We start from the raw sequence: 18,723 nt of genomic DNA on the forward strand, positions 1-18,723 counted from the left end.
GACAACATTGAGTAGACTGTTTACCTTACGTCCGTGAGCTCGTAGTACATATTCCTCATGTCATCTTTGACATAGACGGCAACACTGGGTGACTCCAACATCTTCATGTTGAGCTGGTGCGGGAAGGCACTTACAAACAGAGCTCGGATGGTGTCGATGCTGGTGATCTCATTGGGCATACGAAGCTGCTTGGTCTCGTCACCGTACTGTAGGTACAGCACACCTGCATTAAAAAGGAGACAAGACATGAGCCGCAAGAAGGCCTTTGATATCTTTCACATACACCCCAATTGAGAGACACCGTAATTCCATAGATTCGCTTATACATATCTTAATCTACTTCTTCTGTTGCGACCAGACAATGAGTTTTTATCCAGAGTTTTAAATGTGTGACCCCCAATCCTCAGAAAAATTGAACTTAATGCAAAGTTGTGGATCTTTTTGCTTTATATTTAACTATTCACTATACAGGATTTAGTTAGTTGGAATCTGTAATGATCAATGACTACTCCCTTAGTCTTTGAGGGTTAGCTGGTGCCCACAAAAGCCATATTGGTGACCCCTGGTAAAAATGCTACCCAGACTGACATTAATTCAATTACAAAGATAACATTTAATTCAAGGGTTTCTGAAGGAATAACAAACTCATCATAGCTCACCTCACTAGTAATGTTTCACCCATATTCAAGGTTATCTAAAAAGCATTTGTGCTGTTGTCTTTCATAGAAAACAGTGTTAAAGAGTATACCATTTCATTTAGTCATAGTCAACTGGTCACCACCTCTTGATCTGATACATTCCTATAGACACTGAACATGGAAAAACCTGGCAGACTTTATTCACTACCCTTGTTTCCTTCTGTGCTACAGACAAAATATCAATGTTTAAGTTAGAAGTATGCAGTATGCCATTACCACAAAATTCTGAAATGTGTTATTTAAAAGAAATAAGCCTTCCACAGTGCTTCACATCACATTCTAGTTAGCAAGGAAGAGACAAGCTAGCGTTGCTGCATGAAAACGCTCAGCAACTGACCCTCTGAACTCTGGGTGTGGCCTTTGTAACGTGCTTTAAAAAGCAGATGTGTCTCCACAAATGTGAGGCCACACCTCAATAGTGCTTGCGTAAACAACGGTAGAGACAAAAAAAAACCTGACATCAGTTTGTTGTTCTAAGACAGCAAAGAGCTCAGGAATAGGAAGTGTGGGAATTATGTCGACGTTTTGCATCTTTCATCTCCCTTTTACAGATCTGTTGAAAACAGCAAAATTTCCAGCAGCGGCGACGGTTTTGGTTGAAGCAGCCACCATAAAAGGGACCATGCCAGTAAAAGCTACCAGATGTCAGTGAAATATTATACAAGACCCTACATGTTCAATGAAACCTAGTGAGACAGAAAGAGGACAAATTCAGGAAATAGAAAGTGCTGAGTCTATTGACTGCTTGTTTGAGTACGTCTGGGTTTTGTCTCATGATAAAGTTTCTTTTTTTTTCATGAAATAATTTGATCTTCCTGCCTACTCAGCAGGTTTCTATCCAGATGTTCACGACTCATGGTAACAAGGAATGGTGGCTGCTGAGTGAGCATGCCTTTTTAAAGTTAAACGCCTGCTTCAGAGCTCAAACATAGACATTGCATTCCTATGTGTCTGCATGACAAGAAGCAAATGGCCAGTAAACCAAATGGACAAACAGCATCCTTCTCCAACTAAGCTATGCAAGAAGCAAGATGAAGGGAATGCACAAAGCAAAACTATCCTCATTGGTCAGTAAACATAGCTTTATAGTTCTTAGAAAAAAACAATGAAACCTCATATAGTAACTTTTTAAACAACTGTACTAACTTCAGAGTGTAGCAGAGAGACTTGTGAATACTCACAGATAAAACAAGATCCCCCTTGTAGACAGAAACACCCTCCTAAGCTCTCAGAGTTGAAACCAGGATGCCCAACGTGCCCGTTGGGACCAAGAGAAGTGAGTGTTTGTGTGTCAGACTGGGAGGGACAGGATAGCAAAGTAGTGCCCCTTTTTTCTCCACCCCCTTCATCCTACCATAACCCCTCGCTGTCCTTTGTCCCGGTGTTTTCCAAGAGCACGTGTGTGGCTCTGAAGTGCTGCATGACAATTTAAAGGGTCCACACACAAATATATCAAATAAAGAGCAAACCGTCATTTTCATGATTTCTCTTTTGTTGTACATCCGTTTCTAATCACCAAAAGGTTTAAATTATTTTGTTCACGTAGACTTTGATCACATATATAGCCAACCTTCAATTGAGGTATAATTTATTGAATTTCTGGTGGAGACATCAATCTCTCACAAACTCTCACTCCAGCTTCTGTTTATGATTTTTTTTCAGTTGCTGACCACATGACATTTTTGATAGCTGATGAGAGAAATCAACTGGAATGGAAAAAGTGATTGTTATGAGAGTAGACAGGTATCACGATTCAGCAGTGTCTCGCTGAAGATGTAAGGACTAGACAAGCAAAACCAGTTGCTGCAGCCTGGAATATTCCAACCAAGATGGACAATATAACTATATTTTCAGTAGCACTGAATGTTGTCTTACTATGTTTTTATAAAAAAAATTAAAACATAACATAATAACTTTATGGTCATATATACAAACATTCTGCAAAATGTCACTCACTGGAGACTATTGCTTATGAAAAGTATAGCGTTTTGTGTTAAGTTTATCAACTTCTTGATGAGGAAAGTTGTTGGTGTGAAATGTATTTTCCAAAGATGGTGATCATGCTTTTTACTTGGCAGTACAATGAGGTTTGCAACTCACCGAGTGATCGGTCCTTTGTCTGGTTTGTAGATTTGACCACAGGCAGACTGGCCCGAATGCGGCTGCCCCGAGTAAAGGCTGTTGGAGCGTCCACTTCTGACATGGCTTCCAGTGAGTCCAGTGAGGCCAGAGAGAGGTGGTCAGCTTGGTCACCGATGCTAGACTGCGGGCTGGCGCTGTGCTTGGGGCTTCTGCTCTGTGGTCATAAGAAAATGAAGAGATAAGACAACGGTCCCGTAAAATTGGAGGGCTAGCGAATGATGCAATTATGTGAGGTTAGGGAGCAAAAAAAAACAGAGGCTATCAAAGTAAAAATATCAGTGGTGCAGCAAAACATATCTATTAGTGAAAGCATGCAAAAGCATTTACTTACAGCAGTATAGAAAACTGCTTTACTAAAGCAAATATTCAGACATAGTTTTAAAGTGATCTTCATCATGTGGTTGTGGTTTAAGGGTTATCCATATTTTACTTAAAAGTAATATTTTAATGAGCACAACAAGGCAGTTGTAATTCTGAAAGAACAGTTAAACACTGCTGCTGCACCGCCACAGTATCACTATGAAGAGAGAGAGCTAGGCCGAAGTTTTGTTTTGGTGAGTCAAACACAGACACTGAGTGAAGCCAGCAATGGTTCGATAGCGACAACCTGAAAACAAGAGGCTCTCATTTTTAAACCTTCAGACAAACTGACAAAAATTAGGAGTGGAACAGTGGACCACCTCCAATGATGCAATAAGCATGTGAGGTTAAAATGACATATTCAGACTCAAGCTCCATGCCAATAAACGTAAACATTCACGTGCATGCATATTCTGCTTCATTTAAATGGCTTAATTTATACCGAAAGATAAATGTTTTTTAAAGATATGTGATGACCTTAAATAAATCAAGCAGACATCAGATCACTCAGTTATATGTCGTCATTTCAGTCTGAAATCTGAAGCCCAAACAGGACACCATTTATGAGTCAAAAATATACATTCAGATTTGAAGTATACCAAGTTTTTCAAATTCAGCGACCTGATGTACCGTAAGAAGATCTGAGGTGTCAACAAAAAGAAGATGTGTGATGAGAGTCTCATGCCCACTGAGCTCTTTGTCTGTCGAAGTAAGGTGATCCACACCGCAGGGATGAGGTGGGACTGAAACCAAGAGGTCAGTTGAACAGTGGTTTCTTTATGTGACAATGTTCACTGAGCTGATGCAGCTGTGGACTGGAGTCCAGATCAACTCAGGAATCCTTCCTGCACGCACATGTTCACATCTCATAAAGACTGGTAGAAAAAAACAGTGGGTTTTATGATGTGTGGTTGACATTTATGTTGTACTGGTTCCATCAGGCAGACAAAGAGTGTAAAGAGGAAAAGAGGGGGGAAGGACAAGAGGGCAGGAGGGTTAGGACATGGAACAGCAGACATTAGTCTGGATGCACTAAACAATTCACACTCACACACTGTGGCACGATGCAGATACGATAAAAGACTAACTGTGTGGGCCAATTGGAGTTTCATCAAGAACCTCTGAATGTCAAGTTCACAATGAAGAGAAGAGATCATTTGCTGGAAGGACTGATGAAGAAAAGGGACATGGGAAGAACAAAATAGATGTTTCAGAAATGCCAGCGGGAAAGGAAGATGAAAAAAGACAAATACATTCAATTTAATGCTTGGTTAAAAGTTAGCAGAGGTCATGCTCAATTGGACAGAAGAATGAAGTCCTCAAATTGCACAGAAGATCAAGGACTCAACCAAGAGATGTTTGGGACAGAAACAAGAAAGTGGTTTGCGCAGAACCCACACTGGTGCTGAACCATCCATCCAGGCGCCAATTGAGAGACATAGGCTGTGTCCCATTTCTCACCCTAACACTAGCACTTGGTTTTGAGTGCTCTCCACTATGAAGTGCCCTCCCACGACGAAGTGAAGTGATTCACATCCCTAAGAATTGGGACAACACTTCATGACGTCACACGTGAAGACAACATGTCATTGGCTGCCGTGCTTTGTTTCCTGCATATCGAGTGTTGGAGACGTTTTGGAAATGCCTGCTCCAGCGTTTTTGCAACCTCTTGCATCGGCGCTGATAATCTCGCTTGGTTTGGTGACCCAACAGAGAAGAAATGGCCAGCCGAGGCCGGCTTCGCCGCTATGTTACGGTGATAGAGCTGTTAGAGGAATGACGACGTTAACGTTAGCCTGGATGCTAGCCGACTGTTGTCTGTTAAGAAGAAATAAAAACATACTGTTGTACATACGTCTTGTACTGTTCATGTTGTCGGACACACTAGAGCATTTGGGTCGCTAATGTGTGATATGAGAGAAAGTAAACACAAACACACAAAACCCAGGGTCAAAAATGAGTGTTAGGGTGAGAAATGGGAAACAGCCATAGTCTCTCCAACATTTCCTTGAGTTTTCGGAGTCTCTGTCCAGTTGGACATGCCCCGGAACTCCTCACCTTGAGGCATCCTCGTAAGGAGCCTGAGCAAGCTAATCTCAGAGTCCAACCCATCTACTTCCCTAAGCTTGTGACTATTGGTAAGAGTAGGAATTGACCCAAGCCTTTTGGCTCAGCTCAGCAGACATACGTCACTAAGAGGTCCACCTCATGACTGAGGACACAGCACGAATCCATCTGTCAATCTGACACTTCCTTATTCTCTCACTTTAGGAGTTTAAATTTTGAAAGCTGTCCGAGGCTGATCTTAATAGCTAGATACAGGTTGATGAGTCTGACTGGTTGAGAGGCAGCACCTTTACCAACTAAACCACAACGCTACTGGAACATAACTATAAACCACAAATGAGAACGTTGAGAATCAGACTTAAATTAATTCCAGCCGAATACAGATTTGAAACTTAAAACATATGATTCAGTTTTAAATATTTTAGGAGTTAAAAAAGAACCATTGTTTTGGCACCAACTGTCCAATGGGCTGGAATATCCACCCATACGAAACCTCTGTTTTCACCAGCTCGGCGCTTGGTGGGACGCATGGTCGCAGACGAGAGGGCCTGACCTCACTTGGGTCTGCTGTTTCTTTTTTCAGTGAGAGGCTATAAAAACTACCATCAAAGTGCCATTCTTTTGATTGGTAACTGAGTCACACATGGTATCATGGACTGATGACATCACAAAGCTGAACCTCTTTTGTCTACAGACACGACGACCGCATTTTATGACTTTAGTAAAAAGACTTTGCAATAAAATCATGTGAAAAATGTTATGAATGATAAATCCCCACAATGACATAATTATAAGACTATGGTAAACATTGGAATTGTTGCATTTTCCGAAGGGAAAAGAAAAAAAAAACTGCAATTTGCTAGTTCGTGAATTTGTACTAATATTCAAGGTAACATACTTGATTTTTCCAGTTATATTCCCAGCAAACTAAAACAAAATAATAAGACTACTTAAGTTCAACCATAATGAGCCAAACTAAAAAAAGCCTATTAGCCTTAGTGAGACATCTTCAGAGAAACCCTTAACACGATGCAAAAAAAGGAAAAGCCAGTTGCTCACTTGTGACAACAATGATGCAGGAAATGTTTGTAGAGTAACGCCTTAAAAGAACAAGCAGAATACAGCAGGTACATTCTCAACCTCCACTCATGGATCTCAACTTTAGCATTGAAAATTCGAACACTGGTCACCATTCCTGCCTTCCTTTTGCTAAGTCATTGTGCCAGCGCATGATTTGACGCACCTTCACAGCTTCCTGACACAGCAGGAAAAATTGCTGAGCCATCACACAATGACAGTAAATGCATTCAAATATCCTCTCAGCCAGGGATTAAAATAAATGAATAAAAATGAGCCCTCATGGTGCTAATCATCAATTTTAACCGCAGAGGTCACATGGAGTTGACGTGTCACTTAAAACCACACGTGTGAAGGAATTTGATCTGAACGCTGAATGATTTATGATGTGTATTCAGTGACGGCGTGTCCAAACAGCCTCCCTCACTGCTGCTCAGACTCATTTCATATGCTTCTGTTGTGTGTCACCTTCGCGGGTAAAGATCATTTTCCTTCACACTGCATATACGGTTGATACTGTCGGTGTAGACCAGGCCATCAATTCTACGAAATAGATCGATATACTACCACGATAAAATAAAGCACTTCAAAATACATCAGGCAGGTGAAAGATAAAATATGACTACATAATTTAATGAATATATTTATTTCAAAATAATTCTTGTCCAGTCTACACTTAGATCCTGCGCCCTGAATTCAGCTAAATGTCAATATCAGCTGACGTTGGCAGCCTGAAGCAAGATAATGAGATTAGTAAAATGCTTTCACAATAATATCAGATGGATGTTTTAAGAAACAATAAGAGACAAACCGACACGAGAAGCCAAGGAGGCAGAAAATTACAACAGGATGATCCGCCCGCTTCTGGAGAGGTGTAATTAAGTAAAGGCCACATAAATCTGCATCTGACGAGAGGTGTTGCTTAGAAGGTCAACAGTTTATTGCAAACACGCAACCTCTCAGCTAATAGCAGTCGCTATGCCAAACATGCAACAAAAAGCCACTTCCTGTCCCTGGCGACCACTTCACCCTTGAGGGTTGCAGATGTGAAAACCGCAGGGCAAAGCACTGAGTATCAAAACCTGCTTCAGCTTGCTCTCACCTAAATTCCACAGCAGCGATTTTACAGCAGTTAGTGCAGTGAAAAACCATCCAGACCATTTTTTCTCGCTTTTTCAGCAACAGCTCGCGCTAAACGCCACATTCAGTCTGACAGCTATGATGGATGCCAAACTCAGACATCAATGTTGGGTTATAAAGTCGCAAAAAGAGACTCTTTGGGGGGAAATATGTCTTGGAAAATAGATGTTTGGAGAAAAAATGACAAAGGGTCTGTTGTAAATGGATGATGGTGTCTGGGAACAGTTGAAAAAAAAACAATGTCAAATCACCTCTCATTGCGCTGTGCGGCATAAAAAGAATTTCATTAATAACAACCTTGCACTTGATCATTTATTTTTACCAGATAAAGGGAGAAGGTTTTAAATGAAGTCATTCTTACATTGACACAAACCAAAGGTGGATAAATCTAACTAGTCACCATCCCAAGTAGCAAACAGAAGAGAGAAAGAAGGCCTTTATTGAAACACTATACACAAGTTTGTCTGTGTTTCTTCATGTCTCTGACCTACCTCTCCAACATTTGTGAGCTACTTCTTTGGAAAAGAAGAACACATCTATTTCATAAAAAGCCATCTCCATTTCCTTCAAGAACATTCTACAAAGTATTTCTGGGCTCATTGTTTTAAAAACAGGTTGGGTTTGGAGATGTATCACTGAAGTCAAATATAAGGTTTGTTATATGGCTGCTACTTGAATGCGAATGCCAGACGGATAGACAAAGAAGCAATAAAAGGTCATGTCGCTATGTGTGTGAAAAACAAACTACACAGACAATGCCACAGAATCACAAATGTCCAATGATGTAGCGTCTGTGTTTAGCTGTTGAATGACCCGCTGGATGACATGCTGGGCAGAAATGGGACAATCACAGAACAATATGTATCAGCGGCTGCTCCCAGTTGGAGTCTTTTTATCGAAAGTGAAGTAGGTTGAAAGTCTGAGAAGCAGAAGAACACCTGCTGCCAGACTGATGGATTGACTTACATAGTCAACCTTTACTGTACATGGCAAACCTGAATGTTCTTCAGCACTACATAAGCAAAAACACGTTGTTTTTTTTTTTTTTCAAGCAGTTTACATTGCTCATCTTCATTGTAAAAATAGCTTCTGGGGAAAAAAATGAATTGTGATTTTTTTTTTTGACAATATTCTTATTGTGATTTTGGGGGAATGGAGATTTGTTTTCTGAATTATTCACTAAACACAAGCAATAATCATTCTACAGTGGTCCCGGGCAAAGTGCGGCCCGGGGGCCAAATGCGGCCCTTTCACTGAATTAACTATAAAACTGACATCGTCTCTGGCATTTTTAGTCTTTTTTTTGTTCATTATGATGCAACTGAAACATAACTTGTCATTTGACTATTTTTCTTAATTGTTCGTCTTTTCTGTTGGCTATTTTAGGAGTATTTCTTGTCCCTTCAAATACATCAGAATTGAAAGTAGATTTTGAAATGTATGAGACACATCGAGAATCTTTAAATGAAATGTGGTTTAAATTAAAGACTGTAAAACACAACAAACCAACATTTTCCTGCATTTTTAATATATAAACAATATAAACTCCAGCAAACTTTAGTTCGCTACCATGACTCAAATGTCTTTTTTAAAGATGCAGACTGAAGCAAAGAAATCAACCTGCAACTTAACCTAAGAGCTAGCGCGCTAACTACCACTTGTTTGTTTTTTTTTAGCCCAATTGTAACAAGCTGTTTGCATCACTCATACTCATTATTCTAACGACCACTGCTATTTGAAAGATGAAATCCCCAATCTACTGACCTCTGAAAATAAACAGATATCGGATGATTTATGTCGAATTTGCAATGTGTTTGTCCTATTTTTTTTCTTTTGATGGTTAATTATTTTTATTCTATTATCAGTGGTTCTGTTTTCATATTAATAAAATTATTTATTCCTTTTTAAGTACTGATCACTTTTCATCCCCACTGAATGAAAAACTGTATCACATTGAATATCTTCCTGGCTATTGAAAAAAAATGATAATTTCATTAAAACTAATTTAATTACTAAATAAAATCTAACAACATTCCCACAAAAAAACCCCAAGAAGTAAATAAATAATTTGTTAGGCTTCCAAATATTAAATATGAATATTTATGTTGAATTTCACTGTGTTCACAGTTGCAGAGTGAGTGACGTCTCTCCAGAAGTGAAGAGGTGCCCGGTGCGTGTCCAGCTCTGAATGTGCGCTTCTGTGCAGTTTGGCTGTGACAAAGTCATAAACCAAGTAACGCTCTGTCCGAGACTCGCCTCATCCCTGTCCCAGCTCCAGGACATAAAACTCTGGGGTGCGCGCTCCAGCCTCTGAGGTGTGGAGGAGCACCTCCCCTGTGACTCTCTACCACGGTCCAGTGCGGAGACAGGAAAGGTTTTACACCTCAATATGAAGAAAAAACAGCCAGTAAATGTAGCTAAGCTAACGGGACACGTCTGCATACAGAGGCTGCGTTATACACAATAACAAAGCGCGTCGTGGGTCAGCTGATCGGACCGCATGCGTTATGTTTTTCCGGCTTTTTCGGGGGCGTTCGAGTTCCAGATTTTTGTTCGAAATCCGAAGCCAAAAAATCTCAAAATTTTTGTTAGAACTCTGATTTGTTCGAAGTCGTTCGACGTTCAAAAACCGAGGTACCACTGTATATTGAAAAGCACTACAATATGAACATTTCTTAGTTTGGGAAGACAGGAAGTAATTACAGATTCTCACTTTAAAGCAGGGTGTGAAGAAAACATCCAAATGACAATAATGCACACAATGTGAGCACACGGGAACCAGAAGAACAAGTTCTATCGACTCACTCTATATTGTCTTTCCAGACATAGAGGAATGTAAACATCAAGGTTTGTGTAGGTCTTTACGGCGGATACCAATTTGGCCAGGGACTGGAGAGTGCGGATATAGAGTTAACTGTAATTACCTGGCCTGATCTGTATGGGAAACACATAAACACAAGTCAGTGGCGGCAGTTAACCCTTAGCTCACTTCTTCCACTGCGGTTGAGCTACGGTTTCTTGTCGTGTGTAGTCTGAATTGCACAATGGAAAAATCAATTGCAGATTCAGAAACAGAACGGGAAAAGCAATGCCGCTAGATACAATAAATTAACTTTAAAAGTCTTCATTAGAGCTACAGTCAAAAATGAACTTTCCAGACAAGAAGGAATTTTGTGGCTGCTAATTAGCCGAAGTGCACAATGTCCAGAATTAAAAACAAAACAAAATAACACAATTTTAATTGTCCTAATGACTCTGCGGTGCCACCGGCGCCCAAATCAGGGGGAACTCAATGTTAAAAGCCACTGATACAAGTCGATAAAAATCTCAACAGGCTTCTGCTTCTACATCATTAACGGGAGAGACAAAAGAAGGTAGAATTCTTCACGCAAATACACCTCCAAATCAGTCGGCTGCTGACTATGCCCAGTCTTTATGCTGTGTTTTTTGTACAATATAGCTAGAGTGACAGCAAAAGCAGTTTTGGGGGCTGTGGTTTGATCTAGAGATGCAGATAAGCAACGCAGTCACAGGTAAAATGGTTTTGCAGGTGAGCAAAGACGCAGAGACAGACAAGAGCTTCCATTCAAACAACCTGACCAGACAAGTGACATGAGGAGTGTCGGCCGTCCACACAGCTAAAAGCTTGTCAAGCAAGTACATGCTGTCTCTCATGGAGAGATGCAATCCTTGAAGGGATGGTGGAAGTCACCTAACAGCATGGAGGCAATTGTGAACCGCGCTCAGTGTGACAACCAAACATCACTCTTTGTCCCCCAGCCTTAATGACATTATTCTAAAATCCCACAGTCATCCTTTTTCTAGTCGCTGCTACCACGTTTTTAAAGACCCCGATCCCCTCCACCCACCTCTCCTGCCACGCATTCATGCGCTAATCCCTCAATCCAATCCCTGCATGACCTTTCAGAAATTGCCTTGTTGCTAATTGCTGTGGTAAAAATGATATGATATCCAGTCAACATCGAGCATGAGGAGGGGATGTGAATGTCAAAATAATAAAATGCAATGCACCTGTTTTCTGAAGGTGGAAAAAAATCATAAAAAATGTTGAAATCTAACAACATTCCCACAAAAAAAAAGTAATTGATAACGCAACAAATGCAGAAAAATATTACCTACAAAGAAAGTCCTCTGGAACACAAAAGTGACTTTTTTAAAGAGAAAATGGAATAAGAAACTGTGGTAAAAATGTAGAGCAAGATGACTATTATTTATTTATTTTACCCAAAAAAATGCACCTTTGCAAAAGTAGTTCTCCACAAAGTTTTCACAAGGGCAGCATGACACAGCTTGTAGATAACATATTTTTGCTACACAGAAAGAGGCATGGAGAGGAATAAAGTATATTGCTGTCAACAGTTGCATCTTAATTCTACTCTGTCCACAAGTATCGTGAACAAACACAGATTTAAATGTATGCTAGATAAAAATTATACATTGGTAATTACCATGCTTGTCGTGTTGCCAGCTCCTTCCAACAATGACTTTCATGTGAGACTGGAAACCCCCCGAAATCTAAAGGAAACAGTCTTCTTCCTCCAGTGTTATTTTAGCCTGAGTGGCATTTGCTCTGTCCTTCTCTTACTCACTGCGGATGAACACTCATTTCCACGATCAAGTCATCCGCATTTGGACAAACAATACGGACCAGGTGAGCAGAAGAGGTAACTAGGTGTCAGGTCAATGTCCATGTGCGTCCAATTTTATAATGCTAGAAATTATCTTTGTGTCCTCAGAGGGTACTGCAACAGTTTTATCTCAAATCACCTATATCTTTTACGTTGATTGAACTAAAGAATGCTGTAAATGTAGTGACAAGCTGAGTTACCTTTGGCAAATAATTCATGTTTGATCATCACACTTCTTTTGTGGGCGGAAATAATAGTGATTTCTTTCACAGAAATATTAGTGAATAATGGTTTCTTTCTGCTACTGAGACCTACTGTATAGCCAAAAACTAAACACAAACAAAGCTATTTTTATATATACATGAGGCTTTGTATTATACATTTTTAATGAGGTTGCATATGGTGGCAAACATGCTAAAATACAAAAAAAATAGATATAACACTCCAGCTCTCAGGCAATATAGCTCACTGACCTCCAGTATATAATAAACCGAATGTGGATTTGCTGACAACAGTCATAATTCTGAACCTTTATAGGCACAACATGAGCGTATGAAAATCAGTTGGGTGCGAGAAAGTGTGAATTTATGCTCCTATGTGTTGTGTTTTATGCGCAACATGCTGCTTTGTGGTCTTTTAATTAAGCAGAGTTCACAAGTCCAAACGTAACCCAGGAGAGCTCAGTGTTTTGGCATGTTGTGATCCGCAGCTTGCTCTCCATTTTCCTCGCTCCCCGTCTCCCTTCCCAAACAAATAGATGCAAAGTATTTGCTGACGGGGCAGCTCAGGTATGATCTGTCTAGACTTGCTTTATTATCAATTTATCAAAAACAAAAGTCATTTGGTGCTACAGAGTACTTTCACAGATGATGCAATGAATTATTGACACACTGTTGCACACGTTTTCTGAGAGCTCATGAGTCACACTGTCCATCTACAGTATCAAGAAATGGCACTGCATTGACCTCAGAACACATGGAGAATAAAAGCTGATTTCATTTGTGCTTTATAGCAGTGCAAGTATGTTCAAACATCTGCTTCTTCTATTTTACACAACATGACGTACTGATAGTTTCCTTCGTACCCTTGCTACATCAGACTAAGATGGAGCAGCAGATACATAGCTATATGTACAGTAACCTCAAAATGTGTTTGAAAAGAATACCATGTTCTCACTGTGGGCATCATAATTTGTATCTGATCACTGATGCGATGTCTTGCTCATGAATGACAAATCAAGTCTATTCTTGAAGTGGAATTTAATCTTTTCCATACCATAACCAGGAGGGTTAATCATCAGCAAAACCTGCAAACGTCTAAGGTTAAACATACATTTAAAAGACGCATCACTCAAGCATCTACTAACAAAAGTACCGTATGGAAGCAATGGAAAAGGGTCGGCCGAGGGCTTCGCCAAATGCTTGAATATGCTTCTGATTTAGATGAAACTTCTTCTGTCTTTGATTCTCCTTTTGAAGTCCGATTCATACCTTTGGCCTAAGGTGCAGTCCAGATGTGCTGCATGCAAAGACTTGCAAATGAAGATATGGATAGAAAAAAAAGAGGGGGAGACACAAATCTTTCCTGTCCCTCCTTTTTGGTGGATATAAAAGCTGGAATTTCACTGTCTACATATCAACGTTTCTGTCAATAACAGCTCAACATCAAGTGAGAAAGTGCACATCTGGTAGCCATATTTAAGGTCAAAACAGATTTCTACCCAATGTACATGAGGAAAAAAAAAACACATAATAGATAATATTATCATTAAGTATGAGCAAGGCTATTAGATAAATTGACTTAGGTTATACAATAAATCAATCATGTTTTAAAACATTTCACTTTTGCATTTATTGTAATGCATCTGTTTAACACATTTAATGTAATGCCTTGACAGAAATATACATGACAATAAATTAAATGTGAGCTACATGAAAGCACTGTTTCATTAAAGTGATATGTACATGGTAATATATATAAGGTCAACATTAAATGCTATGCATGACAGTAACAGTGTTATTGAAATAATGTTCAAATTGTCTGTGAACACATTATTAATGCACAATAAAAGCTCTGCACGTCTTTTGAATCACAAGGCTCATAGGTTTCTCAGACTGTGCGTCCAAATGCTCATAAGTCATTTGTCAATAATAACTTGCTAATCTGGTCCAAGGCACCTTCAAGTTTGGTCTTGAGCCGTGAACGCCAGTAACTCTGACATTAGCGCCAAGAAAGAGGTGCATACCAAAGAACCAGCGCAGCCCATTGGCACTCACCCTTGAACTACATACAATTATCATTGTTTGGTGGCGTGTTTTAATGCCACTTCGTGGCTGTGGATGTTTGTGAAAGGTCTGTCCTGCGTGTGGAATGTTGGGTCATACGGTTCGAGAGGTGCTTGAGATTTCACCTCTGCTCGCGTCTGTCAAAAACGCTGTCCCATTTAGAAATAACAAGCATGCTACTTTAAACAATAGTTCCCTTGCTTTACAGGAGATAAGCCCAACTCCTGTTGTCAGCTTAATCTCTGCTTGCTATCACTCCGTTACGCTGCGTAATCGTGCTGAGAAAGAGCTCAGACCTGATTAGCTGCACTGATTAACGCACAAACACGTCGCTTGAGACAGTAAGGAAGATTCTGTCTGGCGCGACTCATCAGCGCTGATCAGAGGCACCTTCATCAGGGCCTTCTGTTCGAGGGGCTTAACCCTTCGCAACACGGGATTACGCAGCATTGGCGCCACTTCAGGGGCCACTTGTCCTCTCAGTTGGGTGCACAACTCCCACTCCAGCTCCAGTTAGATGACCAGTCAGTGGACACCATTAACCCTGTCTGCCTTGTTTGCAAGGCAAGAAACTAAAATAAATCAATACTGTCACTCCTTTCACGGGCAGGATGTTCAAACCATATTTTGCATGTACCATTCATTTTCCAACATTAAGGGGCATTATTCTTGCCCTACTCACAAAAACATTTTGTCATTGATACGACAAGCAAGAGACAAAGCTCTTAGCGCTAAAAAATTATAAATGTATGCTGATTTTTAGATTAGATTAGAAACCAGAAGTTTATTTTTCTGGAACGCCCCTGCAAATTCAAAAATTGCGATCATCTAAACAAGAAAACAAAATTGATGATAGAGTGAGGAAAAAAAAAACATCAGTGAAAAGTGGCAAAAGTGTTTTTTTTTTATTTGCGATAAGGACGAATTATTGCTAAAGTTGAAAGAAAACCAATGAATTGAAGCAAGAGAACTGACAATGTATATTGTATCAGAGATTCGACACACTATATACATCCATCCATCTGCCTCTATACATCCGTCTCTGGTGTCCACAGCTGCAGACAGCTGTCCTAACATGGCTGCTCAGTTATGTTCGTATCCCACAGCAAGTCACAGCTCATCACACAAAGGCGCAGACACAAGCGAGGAGGGAGGGAACGCAGTATTTCAGTGTGTTTGTGATCAGTCAAGCAGTTCTGTGTGCGCTTGTCACAGCCCCTTGGGCCGAGTGGGGTGAGAGGATGGGTGGTGGTCAGGCAAATAGGATGTTATCTCATCCCCCTTGGGTGGGATCCAAGTCTTTGCAGGCCCAATAGCTGCAGAGGAAATTAAACTTTTGTTGTCAGTAAGTGGTGTGAAAGAGAGAATCTAACTGTATGTGTGACTATGTGTGATTGTGGATGTGTGTGTGTGTGTTCAAAGCATTTGGGGAATGACAATGGGTGCAGGAGGGTCAGTAAGCACTCTGGTTAGAGAGCTATCAGCTTCCCAACCTCAACCTCACCTTGAGAGACCTTCATTTCAGTAACTTAAACCTCCTGAGACACTCTTATTTCTCACCTCTGAAACACGCACCACTGCCAGCGAAGTGGCTTTACCGGTGGGGTAAGGCACTTTCACACATGCAGGTGAATAATCTCCCACACTCAATCTCAGATATGACAGGAGCAATGCATGAAAATGGTGAGCTGTTTTCTTTGGCATTTCTTTTGCACTGAATAGACAATGCTGTGAGTGAACGATGAATGGTAAATGAGTGTGCATTTAATATGATTCAATTACAACAGATCTTGAAGAATGGTGAGTTTAGATTGTCAAACTGCCACCATATCTTTGGAAGATCATTTTCAAGTCATTTTGGAACAACTATTATGTCTTTCTGCGAACAAATCTAGAGAAAAAACTGGAATAATTAGATTTATACACTTAAACTCAACTAAATGAAACCACTATGGGAAACTGGCCTGAGGAAGCAATAACCAGATGCAAATCCATGTTGTGTTATGACTAACCCTGTATCTCACATGTGGTAGAATTAACATACAACTGTGAAAAACATGTGTAAGTGCAAAAGTTAAATAAGATACATGAGGATAAAAAATATACAAAAATATCATCACAAACCTGGCCATGTTTTACTCACTTCTCATTTCAAGATTGTCGAGATAAAATCAATTTGTCATTAGCATTGATGTAATCTTTGGTTACTCATCATTAGCAATTCAAAATGAGCAAATAAACATTATCCGTTTGCATGAGATGCCAAACTTAACTTTTCTCTGAGCAATTTAAGTAAACAATAATGCTAATGCTATCGACTGGAGACTCATGAATATTTAACAGAAAGGCCATGTAAAGTTAGGTGACGAATCATTTACAGGTTTGGGCTAATATTGGCTGAAGCTAAATACACTATTTCATATTGAATGACTGTTATAACATACATTTTTGGCTGTCAAAAGTCTTAGGAAGATTTCAGACTGTCAAACACAGCTAAATAGACAACTCATGGCAGCAAATACGGATGTTTCAACAAGAACAGGTGAGCACACAAACTTCGGTGTCGCGAAGAAAGTAGCATGATGTAAATACTTGAGCATAAAGACGGCAAATCGGGACGGTGGCGGTGACAACGTGACTCTAATAATGGCTTCACTTCTGTGTCAAAGCAAGGTGCCAACACGGCGACAGCATCCGTTCCCAGTGTTTGTTTTGTTATTAGCATATGCATAAGCGCCATCTTTCTGTAATAACAACAAAGAACAAAAGGTTCAACTGAGCACGAATCATTCGGTTCGCTTGAGATACTCGTCAAGTTTGCAGCACCTGACACCCTGCAGCCGACACAAACTTCTGACCAGTTAAGAGCCGCTGTTTAAGAAACGAACAGATCATGAATCTAAAAGCCGCTTACCAGCTGTTGTCTCGGACCAAACCCGGTTCGTGTAAAAAAAAGTTTAGTGTTGTATTCCTCTGCAGGTCCAAAGATCCATGTCGCCAGAGAACTCTCCGACCATCGCCTCCTCTGCACTGACTTGAGCTCCAGCAGACTCCCGCAAGTAAACCGAGCCTCTCCAGCGGTGACATCATCGGTCACCATAGCAACCAAGACTCCACCCCAGAGCAGAGCCGAACTTACCTGTCTGACTGCCTCATTTTCACAACAAACTTCTCTGCCTCTCCCCCGCCTCGCTTCTCATCAACTCAGCATGTTTCTTCAAAGTTCCCCCGCGGCCCTTACGATCGATCCGCTGCCAACATTATATTGCGGACAAACAGTTGAGTGAATCATATTTACACAACTTCAAGGAAGATAGTGTGTGATAGTCGCCAGCCAGACTCAGCGCAAATTCAAGCGCTGGCCTTTCCAAATTAGAACACAGAATTCAATAGTAAGGTGGTCTAACGTACAAAATATCCATGCACATACAGTAATTAACTCTATTATTAATCCATTCCTCTCATCTCCTACCTGCTGCATCCTCAAATGAAACGGTGAAAATGCACTGTATTAATCATTGGTAGCCTTATTTTTCAGTGTAGATGCGCAGAATGAACTATAAAAATGACAAAATTATGTTTCCCCAAACTACAGTCCAACCTAATTCCTAGTGTCTCCTGCCCAGAAATAAGGAAGTAACTACTTTACCAAACATACCAAGAAAAAGTCCACTCATATGTGCAATTCTGAGTATCATGGTTTTTTTTCTCTGGCTGTGAGAGGAAAGTGGAGTGCCCAATGTAAAACCCAATTAACCTTGGAGAGATCACACAAAGAAAAAAACCTATGTTCACCCTGAACTGAGGAGCTTGTCACTGCACTGTGTAGAAAACACATACTGTCCACCACCAAAAATGTGTTCGTTGTCTCTCAAAATAGAAATTCAATTGCTCTAAGACACAAGAAATACAGTTTGAGCACGGCATGTCTAAAATGAGTAAAACAATGATGACTTCCTTCTCAACTCCACCTTCGCCGCACACAAACAACACGTAACTTCCCTCTTGCACAATGACTTGAATGGTGTCCCGAACCTCCCCGGTGGCCCGGTGCCAGCTTCACCATTACCTTGATTGTTTTGGCTACAAAAGCATGTTTGCCTTTCCCTTTGTCTTCTTTGACCCGCAGCACACACACAGACCAGGTGAGCAAATGTCCATCTCCAGACACTGTTCCACCAAATACCGCTACTGATCAGGTATATTCAAGGTGTTCATGACTTCAAACATGACTTCAACTTCGACTGTAGCTACTGGATTACTTAAATCTGATTTAATTATAGTCATTTCCACAGGTCTGTATGT

At 40.4% G+C, this 18,723-nt stretch overlaps 1 protein-coding gene across 13 annotated transcripts in view; it reads right to left on the reverse strand.

The window, feature by feature from the left end:
* si:ch211-285f17.1 (sickle tail protein homolog) overlaps window positions 1-18,723 on the reverse strand; it is a 97,794-nt gene that overhangs the window by 22,417 nt on the left and 56,654 nt on the right. For 11 of the 13 annotated variants that reach the window (XM_053861079.1, XM_053861075.1, XM_053861073.1 and 8 more), the window contains exons 3-4: window positions 2,799-2,994; window positions 25-223 (exon numbers count right to left, since the gene is read on the reverse strand). In XM_053861079.1, coding sequence (XP_053717054.1) covers window positions 25-223; window positions 2,799-2,994 — 395 coding nt within the window. Of the gene's footprint in view, window positions 1-24; window positions 224-1,879; window positions 1,974-2,798; window positions 2,995-17,332; window positions 17,534-18,723 lie in introns of those variants that run through there. The other 2 variants (XM_053861081.1, XM_053861083.1) reach the window with 2 other exon arrangements.

Source organism: Synchiropus splendidus, chromosome 3 (assembly GCF_027744825.2).
Source record: "Synchiropus splendidus isolate RoL2022-P1 chromosome 3, RoL_Sspl_1.0, whole genome shotgun sequence".
Classification (NCBI taxonomy): domain Eukaryota; kingdom Metazoa; phylum Chordata; class Actinopteri; order Syngnathiformes; family Callionymidae; genus Synchiropus; species Synchiropus splendidus.